The 21,556-nt window shown below is 43.2% G+C and overlaps 1 protein-coding gene across 3 annotated transcripts; it reads left to right on the top strand.

Moving 5' to 3' along the window:
- The first annotated feature begins 1,145 nt into the window (after window positions 1–1,145).
- Window positions 1,146–18,333, top strand: tyw3 (tRNA-yW synthesizing protein 3 homolog (S. cerevisiae)). Of its 3 annotated transcripts, none has more exons than XR_004106729.2 (7): window positions 1,146–1,515; window positions 1,920–1,982; window positions 2,063–2,161; window positions 13,541–13,612; window positions 13,727–13,860; window positions 14,000–14,269; window positions 14,395–14,787. XR_004106729.2 is itself a non-coding variant. In XM_031309506.2 (6 exons), exons 1-6 carry the CDS (start codon window positions 1,348–1,350, stop codon window positions 14,205–14,207), a joined length of 744 nt encoding a protein of 247 aa, XP_031165366.1. In that variant the 5' UTR covers window positions 1,147–1,347; the 3' UTR covers window positions 14,208–14,787. The 3 variants fall into 3 exon arrangements, 1 of the variants encoding a protein (XP_031165366.1); XR_004897289.1 differs by adding an exon at window positions 18,232–18,333 and having other exon boundaries at window positions 1,147–1,515; window positions 14,000–14,473; XM_031309506.2 differs by having other exon boundaries at window positions 1,147–1,515; window positions 14,000–14,787.
- Window positions 18,334–21,556: the final 3,223 nt, after the last annotated feature.

Genomic DNA, 21,556 nt, shown 5'->3' with positions numbered 1-21,556 from the left:
AGTGAGAGATAGTGATTGAGTGAGTGACAGTGATTGAGTGAGTGTAAGACATAGTGAGTAATAAGTGTTTGAGTGATATAGTGAGTGAGTGAATGAACAAAATAGGGTTAAGTTAACAGAAAAAAATGATTAGCCTATATTAAAATCCTTGATTTCACACATCATCACATTCAAATGGGAAGCAGAACCACCCCGTCACATCCCTTACCACCACGTCACAATAAAACATGTGACGGGGTGGTAAATTTCTGCCCAAAATGGCCCCAGATTTCCCATATGGTCAAGTTCCTCATCTAGCATACATGCTTTCTATCTGAAATATATATATTTTTGCATTAATAATGTAAAATAAAAAATACAAATCAGTTTTCCCTAACTATTTAGCATGACAGGGTGGTTGGTTTAAGCTTGACAGAACCTGCCTAACAAGAAAAATCAGCAAATTAAGAATGTAGAGGAATGTCAGTACTTGCCTGCTTTTGTTCTTGGCGGCAAAGAAGGCTGCAATGATGTCACTTCCGCTCTCTGATGTCATTTAAAGCAACAGTACATTATTTATAGATAAAACAAGTTAGTGTGATGGGGTGGTAAGTCAAATGAGGGACGCACACAAATAACAAAATATTTACAAAAAATAAGATTTATTTTGAATAAAATATATCTTATGTGAAAGGGATCATATATCATGTTAACAAGAACACTTGAATGTATACATTTAAGCTTTGTAAACACATTTTGGGACATGTTTGTGCCTTATGCATCTCATCAAATGTTGTGGACCCAAAGGGCACCCGTTTCGTAGAATGACTCATCTACATCTTTATCATTACTAGTTTAACAGTTGTACATGTTGTATTCCCAACTTGTATATATTTTAAATATTTGTTCTTGTATTCTATCCTATTATTATTTCATGTATATTGTATGTATGTATGTATATTGTATCCTATTATTTCATGTATATTGTATCCTAGTATTTCATGTATATTCTGTGCTGTGTGACTGATATTTTGCTGCTGTAACACTGTAATTTCCCATTTTTGGGATCAATATCTATCTATCTATCTATCTATCTATCTAACTGTAGGTGAAATGTGACACCAGTAGATGGCGGTAGTGCAACGCAATGGATGCAAAAATACACAGAAGCCGAAGAGGAAGAAGCAGCAGCAGCAGGTAGCAGCTAACGTTAGCGCCTGTAGCATAGATGTATTAAGAGAACTGTAGCCCGTAGTCTCGCTGTCAGCTGACGTTGTATCGCTTGTAGCCCCACTGTCAGCTATCTTTAGCATCTGTAGCCCCGCTGTAAGCTGACGTTACCCCCTGTAGCTCCGCTGTTCAGGACTAATGGAGAAAGGGTTCCATCAGTGGAAGGAGCAGTGTCTAAACAAGCTGGACCTGAGTAAGAAGGGACAGGTGGATGAGGACATCGCACATGTGGTGTCTCTGCTCAACAGCTGTGAGCAGTACTTCACCACCAGCTCGTGCTCCGGCAGAATCATCCTCATCGACGGGGTGAGAGTCCGAGTCGGAGGCTGCATTAGCTTAGCATTAGCATTACCCTGCACTGTGGCAAGCTAATAAGCTAGAACGTCTGTAACGAAAACCTGTTAGTGTCTGGAAGCTTTTATCCCGGTTTTTCCTCTATTACCTGCAGGGTAACATTTATTCATTCGGCATGAAACACTATTTAGGCTTACGTGCAGTTTAGTGTCACAAATTATTTTCCAAAAACTGAGTGTCCCAAATGATGACGGTCTTATTTGAGACAGGTTAAGGTAGCACAGGTGGTTTAGCAGGTTCATAATTAATTAAGGACATTGTATGGGGAATTTGGGACACTAAACTGCACTGTATACCCACTATTACAATTATTGAGTGACATTGTTAGCAGAGCATAGTGCCTTGTCTCCCTGCAGGCTCAGAAACACGGCTGCGTTTGGCTGTTTGTCTCACACCAGCAATGCAAATCGGATGACCTGGTAAGATATGATGACCTCCTGATATCCATCTAATAACATTGATTTAATAATAACAAGAATGTATGGTGTGTGTTGCTCAGATGAGCGCTGTGGCCCGCTCCAGTGGAGATGCAGTGTTGAAGTTTGAGCCCTTCGTGCTCCATGTTCAGTGCAGACGGCTGGAGGACGCTCAGCTCACGGTGAGAATCCCACGTTCACTGTAGATTCGGAGTTTTACCGGCCCCTTGTATATATTTTTACTGGCCCAGGAAAATTGTTAATTTATTAATGGAATATACATTGTAATGATTCATCCAAACAACAAACACAAAGCCTATTCTGCATCTACAAATGTGTTCAGTCAGTTAAGTTGGATTTGCATTTTGGTATTATTCTACAGTAATACTTGTTTTGTATTTACACTGTGTCAAGGCAATGGCACTGGTGCCTTCAGGTCCTGTTTACACAAGAATGCTTTCGTTTTGACGGCGACAGTGTTTTTGGGGTTTAAAAACGCAAAACAGTGAAACCACCCTCCAGAGTGGAAATCTTAAAAACGCTCCACCGTCGCGTTCCCGTCTAAAGGGTAAAAACGCAAACGTCTGCAGCCTCCATTGTTGTGGTGGCAGGCGACCCACCCCATATTTCGTTACATAAATCAAAATATAGAGTGATTATGCGCCCATAGCCACTCCTCCGTTGGGTATCCACAGCCTGCCTATACTTGGTCCGGATGGCTTTCAGCTTTGATGATATCTGACTTTTACAGATAGTGTCTTTCTCATGTGGATATGATGTCCCTCCAGGTACAGGATACTGCTGAAGAAATTGGGTCCATATGTCTATATATTTTGACTGGCAGGACTCCCAGTCCACGCCCCTGTTGTGCCACCTCCATAAAATTGTCAGCTTTTGTTGTTCGCTTCGCCATGTTTTGGTTTTGCGCTACTAGGGAGAGAAGTAGAAGGAAGGTTCTACGCAGGCGCGCCGACTTGGTGGTGTTGTGTGGCAGTGCTTCAGACTACCACCTAGCCGCCTGGTGTGCATACTGCATCGAATTGCACACACTTTTGCATCACCGCGGAATAAAAAGTGAGAATGCAACGCCACTTTTGCATTTTCTCCATGGGCCACGTAGAGTCTAAAGATACTATGTTACACAGGCTCTGTATTCTGCAGACCACTCTACCTCTGTCTCCTTTTTAAAAACTCACTCGCCCCTCCCCTCCATGAAGTACAGCTGAGCTGATGGTTTGTACAAACTATATCCCAACATGGGGCCTACTGCACAGCCAACTCCAAAAACCAGCGATTGCCACAAAGTAACAGACTATGCAAAATCTTTTTCTGACAGTATGTGACAAATTCTAAAAAGTTACAGACTATTCGTTTCTATAATAGGCATACATAAATCACAATCATACTAGGCTAAATATAGGCTACCATCTTGGCCTGCATGGCGGCAGTGAAAAGACACAGAGATGTCAGACACCGTGTCTCTACCTTACGATGATTTCGGTACACCAAACGTAGATTTGCGCTCTGGAGTTCATCTGATAAACTCTGCCATGAGACCCTGAATATCCAGATCATCCAAAATGTCTTTGTGGATGTGAAGCAGTGCCATGTGTGAAAGTCTACTTTGAGTGATAGTGCTTACTAAAATGATCCCTCTCTTCATCCCACACCCCAAACATGACATACAAAATGTTGTGGAACAGAAACAACAACCAGAGATATCATTTTATTGCCAACGCAGTTTTAAAGCTTCGCCACCAGGGGGTGCTGCACCCCCACTTCCCGCGTCTAAGCATGCAGGGACTCCCTGTGACACAGCTTTAATCCCCTTCTGAGCAGAAAATCCCCTTTCACATACAGCAGAGGAGACCGGGAGGACCAGCATGATGTGCACAAGATGTAGGATGTTCTATAAAGAATGGATTATTAGTGTAGGTTTTATTTAATCAAAAAGTAATAATTACTAACTAAATTAACAAGGATATGATCATAATGGGGTACCTTGTAATCAGAGCAGAATGGCAACTTTTTTTACCATCATCTCCCATAAGTCATGGTAAGACTTGTCCATGTAGTTACCTTAAGATGAATGTCTTCATGGATTGATACTCCTCTCTAGCCAGATTGGAATCACAGCCATTTCTGAAAAGATTGAAAGGAAAAACTGACCAAACAATCTATGTTAAGGATCAAAGTAGATGTTTGAAATGTTGCTCTGTGTAATACTTTTTATATCTTTATGATAATTTAAAAAGCGTCAAAAACCTTGTTAGGATAAGATATGATGTAGACTCTTCATCTATCAAGGAATAGAAAGACAGAGTTGAGAGAAAGATGAATGTGTCATAATGATAGCTTATCTTCACCAATTTTTTTTTTTTTTTTTTATAAATGTACTCAGCAAAAAAAGAAACGTCCTGTCACTTTCAACTGCTTTTATATTTTAAGCAAACTTAACATATGCAAATATTTGCATGAACATTAAAAGATATAACAACTAAGACATAAACTGAACAATTTTCACAGACATGTGACTAACAGAAATGGAATAATGTGTCCCTGAGCAAAATCAAAAGTAGCCCTCAGTATCTGGTGTGGCCACAAGCTGCATTAAGTACTGTAGGTCATCTCCTCATGTACTGCACCAGACTGGCCAGTCCATTAAGTACTGCAGTGCATCTTCTCATGTACTGCACCAGACTGGCCAGTTCATTAAGTACTGCAGTGCATCTCCTCATGTACTGCACCAGACTGGCCAGTTCATTAAGTACTGCAGTGCATCTCCTCATGTACTGCACCAGACTGGCCAGTTCATTAAGTACTGCAGTGCATCTCCTCCTCATGTACTGCACCCCACTGGCCAGTTCTTGCGGTTGTTTTTGCCATCCTGGGGTCCGTTTCAGAAAGCAGGTTTAGTGAAAACTCTGAGTTTGTTAACCCTGAGATGAGGGAAACTCTGGGTTTTCCGTTTCAGAAAGAGAGGTAACTTAACCTCAGAGTCTGTGAACCTAACCTGGTCGGGAGCAGGTTTTCTTCAAGAAACCTCGAGTTTCTCTGTCTCCTCCCTCTGACACGGTGTCAGAGGGAGGAGACTGAGAGAAACTCGAGGTTTCTTCTCTCTCATTTCCTCATTCATTCATTCATTCATTCAGTCAGTCTTCAGGCGCATTTTAATGCAGTTTGTTATCTGCATGAATAAAAAAGATTATAAAACGTTTTTTTCTCAAACATGTCATGTCCTTTTTGTAGACGATCCCATCGTTGAAAAAGCTGTATTAATTCACAGAGAGTTTACGTCGGGAGATGATATTGAGTCCCGACTAAATGTATTTTCATTTCCACATAACCGATTTGAGAGGTATTTTTTTCCACAGTCCATTAGATAGTCCTATGTAGATACTTTATCCGTCCTCATATCACTAACATCAACCATCGTGGACATGCTTTAACATCCCAGCTGATTCTTTGTGTCGCATTATGTTTTTTGCAAACGGCATTTATCTTTATTGGTGATGCGGATCATACTGTAGGCTAATAGTAAAGCCACTGTATGCAGAGCCGTCAGAAAAGTGTCTCGCTCTGAAACGTTTTTTAAACGTATTTTGTAGTGTTCCCTGGACACAAACCAGTGAGAGCAATTAAAAAGAAATAAATGATTATAAATTATATTTCTGTTAATGATCATGGTGCTGCAGCCTCAGAATGGGATATAGTAGCTTACTTTTTTGCCCGCAGGATTGCACCCAAATGAAATAAATAGGTGTAATACAATTCCAGTTTTCACCAGTAATATTATAAGTTAACTGTGATTATATGAAATTCTCTCTGTTGCAGCAGCAACCGCTGTCTTGTTTTTTAAACGAAATACATGTTCAAACTCGCTGTATGTACGCATGAGTATTTCTGCCGACCAGTTTGTTTGTGGTTGTTACCATGGTGAATCGTAGTATCATGGCTCCATTCATGCTGCCTTTTTATTGTGGTGGTGCACGCGCGTGAACATACTCGGAGTTGATTGAACCAACTCATATCAGCTGTTCTGGAACCAAAAACTCAGAGTTTCCCATCTCAGGGTAAATCAACTCAGACATCAGGGTTACACTCAGAGTTTGTTAAACCTCCTTCCTGAAACGGACCCCTGTACCTGCAGGTGTGGTATTCGGATGTACCGATCCTATGCAGGTGTTGTTACACGTGGTTTGCCACTGCGAGGACGATCAGCTGTGCTTCCTGTCTCCCTGTAAGCGCGGTCTTAGGCGTCTCACAGTAGGGACATTGCAATGTATTGCCCTGGCCATATCTGCTGTCCTCATTCCTCCTTGCACCATGCCTAAGGGCCCGTTCACGCAGATTAGCAGGGACCCTGGGCATCTTTCTTATGGAGTTTTTAGGAGTCAGTAGAAAGGTCTCTTTACTTTCCTAATTTTCTTTTAACTGTGACCTTAATTGTCTACTGCCCTTAAGCTGTTATTGTCTTTTCGACCGTTCAACAGGTGCATGTTCATTAGTTGTTTATGGTTCTGAACAAGCATGGAAAACATTGTTTAAACCCTTTACATCTCTAAAGTTATTTTGATTTTTACAAATATATATAAATAAAAGTATCTTTAAAATACAGTGTTACTGTACAGTAATTCGGTCAGCCTACCACCCGGCTTGCATCTCACTGACATGGCCTCAATAGTTGCAATGAGATTCTCAATCCCATTCACAGCCTGTAAAAGCTACATATTCCTTGATTTCAAATTATTTGTAGCCTAAACTGTTTTAATAATGTTAAACTACCGTAATTTCCGGACTATTGAGCGCACCTGAATATAAGCCGCACCCACTGAATTTTTAAAAAAATATTATTTTGAACATAAATAAGCCGCACATGTCTATAAGCCGCAGGTGCCTACCGGTACCGGTACATTGAAACAAATGAACTACACAGGCTTTAACAAAACACGGCTTGTAACAAATAGGCTTTAACGAACAAAACACGGCTTGTGACAAAAATAAATAGGCTTTAACGAAACACGGCTTGTTACAAAAAATAAAAAATTTGCAGTAAACAGTAGCCTCCCAAGAAAGTCATTGATCACTATCTTCCTCCTCCTGTGCACTGAAACCACTGAAGTCATCTCCTTCGGTGTCGGAGTTGAATAGCCTCAGAATTGCTTCATCCGATATTGGATCCTTTTCATTGTCACTCTCGTCACTTTCATCCGGAGGCAAATCCCCCGCTGAGCCCTCTTCAACACGCAGCAGTCCAGCCTTTCAAAACCTGTTGATGATAGTGGATGTTTTGACAATGCTCCACGCTGTCAGGACCCACTGGCAGACTTGACCATAAGTTGCTCTTCGCATGCGGCCCGTTTTAGTGAAGGATTTCTCCCCACTTGTCATCCAAGCCTCCCACTGAACACAGAGCGCCGCCTTAAATGCACGATTTACACTGATGTCGAGTGGCTGCAAATACTTTGTTGTGCCCCCAGGAATCACAGCTGGAATTGAGTTTGTCCTCTTGATGGCTTCTTTCACCGAATCTGTTATGTGGGCCCTCATGCTGTCCAAAACGAGCAATGCCTTGTTCCTGTGAAAGAATCCTCCCGGTCGCTCGCCGTAACACTCCGTATGCCATTCATGCATTAGGCTTTCCGTCATCCATCCTTTCTTGTTGACTTTCACAACAATTCCTCTCGGGAATTTTTCTTTTGGCATCGTCGTGCGTTTAAAAATCACCATCGGTGGAAGCTTTTCTCCCGATGCCGTGCAGCTCAGAACACAGGTGAAGTGCATTTTTTCATGCCCAGTTGTTTTCAGCGTGACGGATGATTCGCCTTTCCTGTTGACAGTTCGAGTGAGAGGCAGGTCAAACGTCAGAGGAACCTCATCCATATTTATGATGTCGTGCGGGTCAATGGAATGCTCCGCTATCTTTGCATCAATTTTTCAATTTCAATTAAATTTTATTTATAGTATCAAATCATAACAAGAGTTATCTCGAGACACTTTACAGATAGAGTAGGTCTAGACCACACACTATAATTTACAAAGCCCCAACAATTCCAATAGTTCCCCCAAGAGCAAGCATTAGCAGTGGCTATTGCGACAGTGGCGAGGAAAAACTCCCTTTTTAGGAAGAAACCTCGGCAGACCCAGACTCTTGGTGGGCGGTGTCTGACGGTTGGGGTTATGACGGTACGGGATGTAGCGTGGCACAGCAGAGCATGGGTGGACGCGATGGACGCAGCAGGACGTAGCCGGGAATTGCAGGGAATCGCAGAGCGTAGCAGGGTGTAGCAGGTCCATAGCCACAGCTGCACCCAAGACCCAGGTCTTGGTGTCACCCTAATCCGAGGCGATGTTCTGGGCGAAGAAGAAACATAAGGACTCCGGGGAGTAAACTCCCCAGAGCTAGGTTAGTAACAAGCACTTCTGGGACAGGATGTGCATAAAAGGAAACAAAAGAAAAGAGCGTGTCATAAGAAGGAACTTCCTCGGCAGTCTAGAATTATAATAGCATAACTAGGAGAGGCACTATATTATTGATTATACGATAGGTAAATCTGATGACTGTAAAGAGAAGCAGAGAAAAGCAGGGGTGCTGTGTCTGCAGCTATACACCCTGCCCCGCCGGTCTAGGCGTTCACTCCAACTCCTCACTCCCTAACTATAAGCTTTATCAAAGAGGAGAGTTTTCAGTTTAGTCTTAAATATAGCGATGGTGTCTGCCCCCTGAACCCAGATTGGGAGCTGGTTCCACAGGAGAGGAGCCTGATAGCTGAAGGCTCTGCCTCCCATTCTACTTTTAGAGACTCTAGGAACCACAAGTAACTCTGCATTCTGGGAGCGTAGTGCTCTAGTGGGACAATAAGGTACTAAGAGGTCCTCAAGATATGAAGGAGCTTGACCATTTAGAGCTTTATAGGTCAGAAGAAGGATTTTAAATTCAATCCTGGATTTTACAGGACTTATTTGAGCATCCTGATAATAAGGAATTACAGTAGTCCAGCCTGGAAGTAACGAATGTATGGACTAGTTTTTCAGCATCGTTTTAAGATAGAATGTTCCTAATTTTAGCAATGTTACGAAGGTGAAAAAAGGCTGTTCTAGAGGTTTGTTTTAAGTGGGCGTTAAAGGTTAGATCCTGATCAAAAATAATTCCTAGATTTCTGACAGTAGTACTGGAGGCCAGGGCAATGCCATCCAGAGTAATTATATCTTCGGCTAATGAGGTTCGTAGGTGTTTCGGGCCCAGCACAATAACTTTGGTTTTGTTTGAGTTTAACATCAGGAAATTGTAGGCCATCCATGATTTTAAATCTTTAATGCAAGCTTGAAGTTTAGCTAGCTGGCTGGTTTCGTCTGGCTTGATTGACAGATATAATTGGGTGTCATCCACATAACCGTGAAAGTTAATTGAGTGTTTCCTAATAATATTGCCTAGAGGAAGCATATATAAGGAGAATAGAATTGGTCCAAGCACTGAGCCTTGAGGAACGCCATGGTTAATTTTAGCGTAATTGGAGGGTTTATTGCTAACATTAACAAATTGCGATCGATCAGAGAAGTAGGACTTAAACCAGTTTAGTGCGATTCCTTTAATGCCAACTAAATGTTCCAGTCTCTGTAAGAGGATGGTATGGTCAATAGTATCGAATGCAGCACTAAGATCTAATAAGACAAGTACGGAGACAAGTCCTTTGTCTGAAGCAGTTAGAAGGTCGTTAGTAATTTTCACCAGTGCCGTCTCTGTGCTATGATGCTTTCTAAATCCTGACTGAAAGTCCTCAAATAAGCTATTGCTATGTAGAAAATCACATAACTGATTAGCGACTACTTTCTCAAGGATCTTGGAGAGAAAGGGAAGGTTAGATATAGGTCTATAGTTGGCTAAGACCTCAGGATCGAGGGTGGGTTTTTTCAGTAGAGGTTTTATCACAGCTACTTTAAATGACTGCGGTACATAACCTGTCAATAAAGACATATTTATCATATCTAGCAATGAAGTGTTAACCACGGGTAACGCTTCTTTAAGTAGCCTCATTGGGATGGGGTCCAAGAGACAGGTAGATGGCTTTGCTGAAGAGACCTTTAGCATTAATTGTTGAGGGTTTATAGGATAAAAGCAATCAGTGAATTTGCGGAAGTTTGAAACCTTTTCCTCGTAGTCGGGAGGGAGCTGCTGACACAGACTCGTCCGTACCCTGATGGACTGGCCTTTACGTCTCATAAATCTGAGACACCACGATGGTCCACCTCTAAAATCCTCAAACTTCATTGCGGTGGCGATTGTTTTGGCTTTCAGTCGGATCTGCACAGTTGAAACACCTCGGCCATCTGCTCTCTGAGTGTTGACCCAGTCTTCGAGCTCATTTTCTAGTTCAGGCCATCTGCTTTTCTTCCCTCTGAAAGCTAGGTGTTGTTTTTTTGAGTCAATTCCTCACGCTGCTGTTTCCAACGTCTTATCATCGACTCATTAAGACCAAGCTCCCATGCAGCTGCTCTATTTCCTTTTCCAACAGCCAGATCAATCGCCTTCAACTTGAAAGCTGCATCATATGCATTTCTCCGTGTCTTTGCCATGATGAGGGTGACAAAATGACTACCGTACCTGGGAAGTTTGAGCGCGCTCGATTTAATATAAACAGTAAACAAAAAAGTTGTTTAACCCGTTCGGCAATTTCATTGGTCTAATAAAAGCTTCATGCCGCCAACTGAGCACGTCACAGAATGTGTTTTTTTTAATTTTTGATATTAGCCGCGTCATTGTATAAGCTGCGAGGTTCAAAGCGTGGGAAAAATGTTGCGGCTTATAGTCCGGAAATTAGGGTATATTCTTCTTAACATGTCAACATTACCTGAGGCAAAATAACATAATTTCTTTGGAGAAGAAGGCTGAATGTGCTTATGGCTTCAAACAAGTCAGCCCAGAAGTGACAGAAACTCACAAAGCTTCCATCTTCCATAATCTTCTTGACCTGCAAGGCAACCAATTACTAGACACTAACCACCAATATCAGTTATTTGTATGCCTCCCAAATATGAAATCATTTTGAAATTAAATACAGACCTTCCTTGATCTCCCAGCAATATCGGCATTGGTGGATGATGCAGTCAAATGTTCCATGTGGTAATAAACTGCTGTTAACTGGCCAGGGTTCTGCAAATGTCTATCCTTTCCTCCAGGTTTCAGAAAGGTTTGCAGGGCTCGTGTGGAAGCCAGCGTGTCCCACTGACACTACCTGGTACATTGACACGCACACCCAACTCCTCTCCAAGTGCTCGTAGTTCTCTCATAGACTTGCTGCTAAAGTGGTATGTCTTCCAAACCATGTTGAGGTGATTGTAGACATGAGCCACCATGGAAATTTGTCCATTGCACAGATAGCATTGCCAGCTCCAGTCTACAATTACAATGAATTCAACTTAAAATGAAACGTGCATTGTTTAGGCTACTACCCTATCTTTATTCTGAATGTTCACATGTAACCTACCTATGTGGCATGCAATGAAATGGGACAATAATAGCTCCTGCCTCAGCTTGGAGGAGGGCTATTACCCCTCCTTTATACCCAAGATTGACAGCTGCACCATCAGCTCCCATGGCAACTGTCTTCTCTAACCTCCCTGTTTCTGTCCCTAGATGCTGGAAGGCCTCTTAGGTGGCATCATATACACCTTAAAATGCAAGCGCATGTTATGACTATGGTGTACAATTATGTACACTGGACACTTATAGTCACTGGACAGCTAAAGAAGTTAGTGATGGGTCTAAACATAATTTGAATTAAAACATACCTTGGGCATGTGCATGTTTCACTTCGATGTGGCCAACCAAAATATTCCTTGGTTTCCCTTCGTTTATGATCCTTGCGTATATGATTTCGCATTCCTTTGTTGAAACGTCGGTGTCCCCATCAATCATAATTGAGATATAGGGAGAATCCTCCCAACGAATTGTGCGCATGCTGTATCGTATGTTTCGCTAAGTTTTAAGCCGTTCTTCCTTTGAAGGTTGAGCTGGCTTTTGAATTTGCTGAAGGGTAGTTCCTCCTTAGCAACAAAGTAGGCCGTGTTAAATTTCAACATCATCTCTGCATCATCTGCGCTCTGATGTACAGCCTCTTGTCTTCTAAAAGCAACCGGCAGTGGCGTTGCTTTTTCATTTATTAACATGTCACGGCATGGGTAAACGTACCCATTAAGCCCAGCAAAAGTTCATTTATTTTTCATACATACTGACATAGTGTATTAACATAATCATTTGTTAAAATGTAAGATTAATCTCTCATTCACATTCATTTATTTTTGTATATTTTATCATATAAAATAAAGATATTTTATGAATAAAGTCAAAAGTCTGGCTAAAATTAAACAAACAAAATTAGATTGTGATCGGAATATTTATAGACTTTATCACTCCACTGTCAAAGTTAACTGTCTGTTCTGCCGGACTGTGGGTGGCGCAGGAGACTGGACTTTCACAGCAGCCTGTCTTTTTTTCAAGCTCACTGTAGCTCTCGGGGTGCGTCGTCTTTAGATGTTTGAATAAATTACTTGTGTTGCTGCTGTGGGAAACTTTTTTATCACACACTTGACACCGTGCCGTGAGTTTATCGACTGGTGAAAAATAACACCACACCACGCTTCATTTTTTGTCTGCCATATCTTACACTTCTCTGGTTTTTCCTCCGGCTCCCGCATTCGTGCTGGGCTGGCCTTGGCTGTGTCGCTGTCGGCTGTGTCGCACGTTGACGCTCATTCGCTCGTCTCCTGTCACGTGACATGGGCCAGCTCAATACGCCGCCAGGTACAGGGGTGTCCCGGCACATAGTAATTTAAGTAAGTAATCTAAAACAGCTGGAAGTGAAGCATACACCCCCAATTATTATTTTTTAGTTTATATCGATTTTTTTTTTAAGGAAATCAATGCCAAATTAGTAGCGTGAGTATATCGATACCACAGGATCGATACGCCCATCCCTACACCTCACATAATGATGTCTGCTGATGCTGTGTCCTGGATGTGGCTGTTGTACTCTTATAGGCAGACATGTTCTACTGTCACACGTTACACCAAAGTTAAACACCAAGACAACATGACAGACACTGGCAGCTACTCTGTTGTAGTACCACTTAGTGCTGGGAGTCTCTTAAACCTGATTTAGAGGGTTACGATGCCACTATGAAACGGCTGACTCATAGCAATTTGCAGCTCTTAATCATCTTCCCCATACTGCCTGAACAAAACAAAATGTAACGCTTTGTACAGCGTTGTCCAGTCCAAAACAAATGCCATGTGCAGTTGTTGAGAAACTGATAAGCAGAAGCAAAAAAAATTTCACGAGGACACGGTTGGCATTTTAGATTCAGTTCTAATTTGGAACCAGGTTTCCTACACTTGCATGGAACGTGAACTAAACACTTCAAAGCATGGATTTGGTCTTTTTAAGGAAGTTTTTGTTCAGAAATAAGTTGTTCTGTGTTGTCTCATGAGACCTTGATAGTGGGTCATTTTTCAGCGTATTGTATTATCACTCGGCCATTAAAATGTCCCGTCTCTCCTCCAGCACTCGGTGGCCATCAACTCGGGGTTCAGGAACTCTGGTCTCACTGTCAGCAAGACAGGGAAAATCATCACGGTAGGCTGTTCCAGGACGCTCAGTCAGTCAGTAGCACCAGTAGGACCGTGCAGTCTGCTGCATGTGTTGCATATCCTGTGTAAAATGTCTCCCTGCTGTGTGTTGTCCCTGCAGGCGGTCCGTAGCACCCACGGCTTGGAGGTTCCTCTCAGCCACCAAGGAAAGCTGCTGGTAGAACAGGAGTACATCTGTTTCCTGACTCAGATAGCCAATCAGAAGATGGAGGAGAACCTCAGACGGATCCACAGGTCAGTCTGCTGATCGCCTCTCTCCTAACGATGGCTGTTAGCCACCACACTAATGAAAGGTTCTCACTAATTCTATGCATCAGAATTGAGTTTAAACGTGCTGCGGGGAGCTCACGTTCATTTCTTCCTTTCTCTCCAGATTCTACCAGAATCTGCAGTCAGCCCTGCACACAGACAAACTCCCAGCAGAACCACAAACGCACCACCACAGTCAGGAGACAAAGAACCAAACAAGTGTGTATAAACGGAGGCGGAGGAGGGAACAGCAGCCTGGGACTGACTGTTGCCATGGTGACGGCTCCAGCATTGAGCCAGAGCTGGACGACTGCCTGGACCTGTTCACATGAAGACATTGACTGGAGAATGGGGTTGCTCTTTTCTGAGTGTTTTAGTGCAGGTGATCACTTTTATTTCAGAGAGCCGGATCACCATGGTAACCTACACTGCTCCGTCCGCCGGCTCTGGAGCTGGTTTAAGTCCATAGACTGTATCTAAGATGGCCGCCGCGTCTCCACTTCCTCCCGCTGTACAAAGTGGAGCCAAAATCTACCGGATACGGGAGCCATCTTGAGTCTGCGCAGTAGTGATCGGGCGGTAAGGCCGCGGTAACAAAGTCCCACCCGTACACCCACCCGACCAATCAGGAGTCAACTAACCCTATACTGCAGCCAGCCACCAGGGGGCCATCCAGATGTTTTGGCTTCAAATACAGTCTTTGCATCAACCCCTGGTTTAAGTCAATAGATGAGTTTAAAATGAGTAAACGGCGGGCTGTTACTCATGGATCCATCACTCATGGACAGAAGTGCGTTTAGAATAAAATCGGGAGAGTCACTTTGATTTCCATGATTTTACCAATGAAACATTCTGACAGTGCGAACTATCACAGCAATAAACAGAGCTAAACCCAAAACGGCTTCAACTACAGCTCCCATGAGGCTTTGCCTGTGCTTCTGTGTCTATGACTCATATGTATGCTGTTATTTAAATGACAAGGTGCTCATTTAAATATAGACGGAATAATGACGGAATTATGTTTCAACTAGGGATGCACCGAATCCAAATTTTTGGGGTTCAGCCGAATACTACTCCCATCCTCAGTCCGTTAACACAGTAAACACAACACAATAATGAAGCAGTGGTGTAGTCTAATTCATTGTAGGGGTATAGTGTGTGTGTGTGTGTGTGTGTGTGTGTGTGTGTGTGTGTGTGTGTGTGTGTGTGTGTGTGTGTGTGTGTGTGTGTATGAATGGGAGGGGGCATATCATAGTGGGGGGTCCGGGTGTCCTCCCCCAGGAAAATTTTGAGCGTTAGACTTCATTTCCTGTATTCGGATATACTTTTATACACCAATTTATGGTGGAAATACCTTTTATTAAGCCTATGTGAAGAAGAAAAACACAGATGATATTTCAAAATATATCAAATTTATAATGGAAAAGTATGTTACGTGCCATTGCGCATATTTAAAGATTATTTTTTGGGACCCTTTATTATAGTGACAGTGGATAGACATGAAAGGGGGAGAGAGATGGGGGATGACACGCAGCAAAGGGCAGCAGGTCGTCTTCGAACCCGCGCCGCTGCAGGACTCAGCCAACATGGGGCGAACGCTCTTACTGGGTGAGCTAGAGGCTTCCCCCATTGTGCATTTTTAAGTGGGTATATGGAAATCCTGGAGCTTTCTTAGTGGGTATACTGCGTATACCTGTGTATCACGTAGACTACACCACTGGAATGAAGTAAACGTTAAATGTAACAACTTAATGTTGAATTCACACGCTCTTTTCACATCATAGGTAAAGCACACAGCTATCACCAGATGAGTGACAATTTTGTTTAGCAAATTCTCGCTAACCAGTGTATGATGAAGGCATGTTGGGTGGGTGAAATTAGAAAGCTAACGTGCAGCAGCCGAGTGTTCGGTCGCTCCGCTCATTTGCTAAGAGAACGGCTGACAGCCCGGGAGAGGCACTGTCTGATTAACACAAGTTTTTAGCTGTGACTGTCTTCCTTTGCCGTACCTGAAGTTGCTGCTTTTCGGCTGCTGTCTGTGGATTCCTTCATGCACAACTCGTATTCTTTCGGATGTTTCATGCGCAGGTGTTTTGGCAACGGCGATATTGTGTGCTGTTTGAGATCCTTGCTGCAGCGGGAAAGGTCGGCATTGCGTGTTGGGCGTGTGGCTCGGCTTGGGTCGCCTTATTTTGGCTGGGGGTGCTGCCGAGCGGCATCTTTTTCTGCTCGCAAGTTCCATTTTCACTTTCTCACAGCCTACTGCATTGAACGGTCCACCTACATAAACACTTCACCATAATCAACGGTGGCGTCGTTACGTCAACCAGCATAGCGCGCATAGTGCAAGCGTTGGGTTCGGTTCGGTGGAAAAAAATTCTAAAGTTCGGCAGAAACCGAACCCTGTCAAAAAGCCCAATATTTGGCCGAACCCGAGTCCTGGATTCGGTGCATCCCTAGTTTCAACTCATCAGAAAGAACAATGACAACCGCTCTGAGACTTATGGAACAGAGGACTAAAACCAGTCCTCCAAACCATACAACAGGATATGTCTTTTGTTCCTCCCCTCTAAATCCACCCACAGGAGCGTTTTATAAATTAGCGCCCCTAGTGGCGGCAGTAATTATGACCCACAGAAGCGTTTTCTGTCTTCGTAATAGAACATACCGCGTTATTATGGAATCCCCGCAACTTCTAGGCAAGATCCCCCCCTTCAATAGCATTCACATGCTACTATTGGCCAGGTGTCCATGCTTACGCTAGGTAATGTAATCCAATTTGTTCAGGTCCTACCCCCTGACTCATCGGCTATCCTAACCACGCCCAACCAATCGGCCTGCTTCGTAGGGCGGGACTTGCCTAGAAGTTACATGGGATCCATAATAACGCAAACATAACGGTCGCGGTTTTAAACGTCGTTAGCGTTGTGAAACGTTAGGTTTAGGCACCAAAACTACTTGAGTTGATAAAAAGATGGTGTTTTGGGTTCAAATCAGACGTTACTTCACTTCCTGAAGGTTACCACGTGACGCAGAACGTGACGTTGCTCAGTTTGTTCCGTAAGGTTAAAAACTCATTCCTTTTCAAATGGGACCTGAACCCCAGTCTCCTGGGTGAAAGTCCTGTGCCTCCCTACCAGGACATTTGGCGCTCTTAGGCCTCCTGCACACTGCCTGCATGTCAGCTGCGTGGCGTGTCCGTTTATATTTCGGCTCCCATGTTAACAGGTTAGAGCTTACACACTACGTCTCAGGCGCGGCTCAAGCTGCGCCGAAAACGCATGCATGCTAGAAATAGGACCGACGCAAGCGCGTTGGAAGCATTTCCAGACAAAATAGAATACGGAAATATGTTTGTCGTTTTGACACAAATACATTTCATAAATGACATTTTGATGTTTGAAAGTCTCTAGGTTTTGACATAAATGTAGATATAAATGTAATTTAAAAAAAAATAATAAATAATGATCGATTTTTAAATATTGCACCTGTCAATACAGAACGAAATATTCTGTAGCCTATTTTGCAGTCAATACTGCCGACGTTATCTTTGCTGTAATCAAATAAGTATATGTTTATGGGAAACATACATCAGACAAGGGTAGCAGCAGCAGCGCCGTGTCAGACACGTTTCTGGTGTGCAAAGACATAGAAAACGCCACGCTCGTTCGCTCACGCCACGCATACAGTGTTCAGGAGGCCTTATACTTCCTCACCTTACTTACTGCTTTGCTCCCGTCATAACTACTATGGCCATTAGTGGGCTAAATATAGGTCAGTGTGATGCTGGAACAAACCACTTCTGGGGGGTGTTTTTAGGGGAGGACAGTGGATTAAAAATGGAGCGGGACTTGGAACGAAGGGTCTACTACATTAGACACAACTTTAGCTGCAGACGGTCATAGATACTGTAGCTGCAACAGTTGAACTCATTTCCTCACTTAATTCCAAACGTGTGTGTGTTTTCTCATTTGAACCTGAATGCATCATCAGGTTTGAGCCTGTGGAAGTCCTCAGAAGAAAAGCTCAGCGACACAAGACACCAACAGAAATACGAGACTAAAATTAGATTCTGTCTTATTTGATTTTTATTGACAAACTTTTAAATTCCTTCAACTGAAACCAACAATAATCAACTTAATAAATGTGATGAAGCTAATACTGAATCTAGTTTTGGTGAATGTCTAAAAGCCATAATTGACTCCGAGCAGTTGCCTGGGGTCAGACTGTTTGAGGGAACATGTGCACTTTGAGATGGAGACACTCGGCAGCCAGCTGATGAACACAGGTCCAATGGTCCAATGGTCCAACATCATGGTGAGGAAATCTGATACAAGAGGAAAGAACAGACAGGAGAGGATGATAGAATGTATAAACATACACTCAATGGCCACTTAATTAGGTACACTTCTACAGTCTATGCCATAAAGTCTACTTTTATCATGCCTATAATGTTAACTTTTTGTTCTGCGTCCACACCAGCAACAGCATTATATTTTTGGGTTGTCAGTTGAACGTCTGAATATTTACAAAGTTTATAGACAGTCTGGACAACATCCAATTGGTTTACAGATTCTGAAAGCTGAAGATCTAAAGAGCATAACATATATTCTACAGTATTGGTGGACGATTGTGAAAAAGCTCTTAATTACAGGGTGGGCTGTCGGGCTTAACGGAAAAAGGTCGGGAACGCTATTTCTGGGGAAAGGTCGCAGCCAAACTTCACATTTTACAGTCACACCATGGGCAATTTTAGACCCTTTTTAGGGGGGCTCAATGTTAGAACATTGTGTCAAATTGGTCGTTATTACGGAGACTCCATCATAGTGTTAATAGCATCAAAAAGCGGTAGCTGACGTTCAGTAGCTAGCTCAGATTATCAGATAATGAAATTACTGATTTTGGAGGGGTTAACAGTAGCTAGCTCAGGTTATCAGATAATGAAATTACTGATTTTGGGGGGGGGGGTTAACACTAACAAGGCACTGTATCCGTGTCACATTTTCATTAGGGGCTGAGCCCCCCTAAAGGTCTGATCCTAGAATTGCCCCTGACTCACACTAATATGAATCTATGCTATAGCCACAATATTTCATATTTTTATATATTTTTACTACAGCATTGTGAGTCACAAATGAAAAGCACATTGCCGGGATTCGCCGCAGGATTGTGCGGCGATGTGGGAGAGTCACCTAAAGGCTCATTTGTGTGACGTCCGGTTGCGTTCTTTAACTCCCCCCAATGTAGCACAAGAAGACCATATGTTTCACAGTTACTGTTTTCCCTGATATCGTTTATACATCTGGACATTCCCAACCGCACTTGAGGGCAGCTTCATTTCCCGGAGAAAGAAAAGAGACTGAGGAAATAGTCAGCTGTTCCACAAACTCCCAGGCAGTGCTTGTGTTTGGTGTTGTAAAACGTTCTTGTGGCAGCGACCAAGGCAGTGATGGATGGCATTTCAGAGGCATTTCAACCAGTTCACACCTTGTATTTCTCACGCTGATGAAGGCACTGAAAGCGATAATTGACGTACCTCATTTTATGATTCTATTGCGCTCTGAAGGCACACACCAGCAGTTATTTAGAAAAGGTTGCTATTTAGGCAAAGGTAATATACTAAACCTATCAGTGGTTGCATTAAACTTTGTCCCTTGACAGTCATAAAACTGCCATCATAGGCAATGTGCGCACCGCTGCTGCAGAATAATGGGTGTGATTCACACGGTCATTATATCCTCTGCACTCGTGTTTCAAGGTAAAAATTAAACATAAAAGACTGTAGAGCAGATCTCTGCAGACCACAAGAGGCAGGTACATGTTAAATATGAAATCCAAAAGACTAGTGGTGATTTTCTTAACATTATACGTTATATTAATAAAACACGTATGTTGCATGGAATTGTTATGATCTAGTGACATAGATGCTCAGGTTCTGCGATCCTACTGTATGTGTACAGTAGCCTATGTACTTTGAGTACTGCTGTTCAGTGGACTCGTTTGGGGCCAAATTTTATTTTTCATAAATTTGTATTTTATCTACATGAAACAATTTATTTTATGTGGATGAATCTGTCTGTAATTAATCATATTTACCAATTGTTATAATTTCTTTTGCTAGTCAGTTATGAACAATAGTAAAATTGAACTGCTAGTACCGTGTTCGTTTGTTGAGGAGAAAATACAACTTCTCTCATTCTATTTAGATTTATTTCCAAGCAATAAGGCTTTTTTGCCTTATTGCTTGGGTACGGGATTCACAGCTGTGGGCAAAGGTCTACTTCGTTCTGAAAGCTCTGCAGAAAGTGGCCCCGATTACCTAGTCTTGACAATGAATATACTATCATACTCAGCCGTAGTCTTCTCCCATTGGTTGGCTGGGGCCAGGTCCTCTTTGTGCAGCAATTCCTTGTCCTGGGTCAAACATGCTATCTAGCTCATTGTAAGTCGTAGGGCCTCGATCCAGACGTCGGCGGAAAGGTCTCGCCGAGCCGGAGTCGGCCATCTTGGAACCAAAGTTCTACTCCGTTGCAGTCAGGAGCTAGGGGGCGTTAAAGGTTCAAATCTGCTACCTTTTCGAGGGTCATAAATCATAGACCAAAGCACTCAGAGATGTGGGACGGGCACCAATAGAAAGCTTTCAAAAAGTTCTATCACATATATCTCCCCCCAGCAGGTGGCGCCCTTCTGGGGCCAACTCCGCAACACAAGGGGTTACAGGCCCGGTCTCAGCATTGTCCCGTATCCCTCGTTCCACCCATCGCAACGGTGCCATGCGGGTCACTCTAAGTCAAAGGGTTCAAAAATAATGGGGGTCCTAATTATTCCAAATTACCATCTAATTGACTTCCAGATTTTGCTCCGTCATAAATGACCTTTGGCCTCACTTTTGGGGCCCTTCCTTTGGGGCCACAGGGTAAAAAAAATGACCAAGTCATACGGGGGATACCAGCTTCGATTCAAAGTAAGTTCCAAGTCTCTAGCTCCTTGCACGGCCGAATACGAGCCAAAAAGACACTATTACTGGATAGGCCTGAATTTGGAATCTGACCTTTTGACCTTTTACATTTAAAGGTGGATTACTCAGGAACGCAAGGGGCTAGGGACAAGGGCCCAACTGTTCCAGACAACCCTTGGGGAGCCTTACAACAGATGTCAGAACCAGGACCGTAGCAGCTTGTTTTAGGGTCGAGCTCTGGCCTGATCCCCAATGACACAGGCCGATGAAAAAGTGTAGCTTCTGAGGGGATTTGTCCCGGGAAGGTCAAACATGCTATCTAGCTCATTTTAAGTTGTAGGGCCTCGATCCAGACGTCAGCGGAAAGGTCTCGCCGAGCCGGAGTCAGCCATCTTGGAACCAAAGCTCTACTCCTTTGCAGTCAGGAGCTAGGGGGCGTTAAAGGTTCAAATCTGCTACCTTTTCGAGGGTCATAAATCACAGACCAAAGCACTCAGAGATATTGGACGGACACCAATGGAAAGCTTTCAAAAAGTTCTATCACATATGTCTCGCCCCAGCAGGTGGCGCCCTTCTGGGGCCAACTCCACAGTGCAAGGGGTTACAGGCCCGGTCTCAGCATTGTCCCGTAGCCCTCGTTCTGCCCATCGCAGCGGTGCCGTGTGGGTCACTCTAGGTACATGTACTGTTGAGTTATCAGGCTGGAGAGTGATTCCACATTTT

The sequence above is a fragment of the Sander lucioperca genome, chromosome 5, assembly GCF_008315115.2.
Source record: "Sander lucioperca isolate FBNREF2018 chromosome 5, SLUC_FBN_1.2, whole genome shotgun sequence".
NCBI classification, from domain to species: Eukaryota; Metazoa; Chordata; class Actinopteri; order Perciformes; family Percidae; genus Sander; species Sander lucioperca.
Note: the sequence above shows the minus strand (reverse complement) of the source record. Positions and strands in the feature narration are given on the sequence as shown.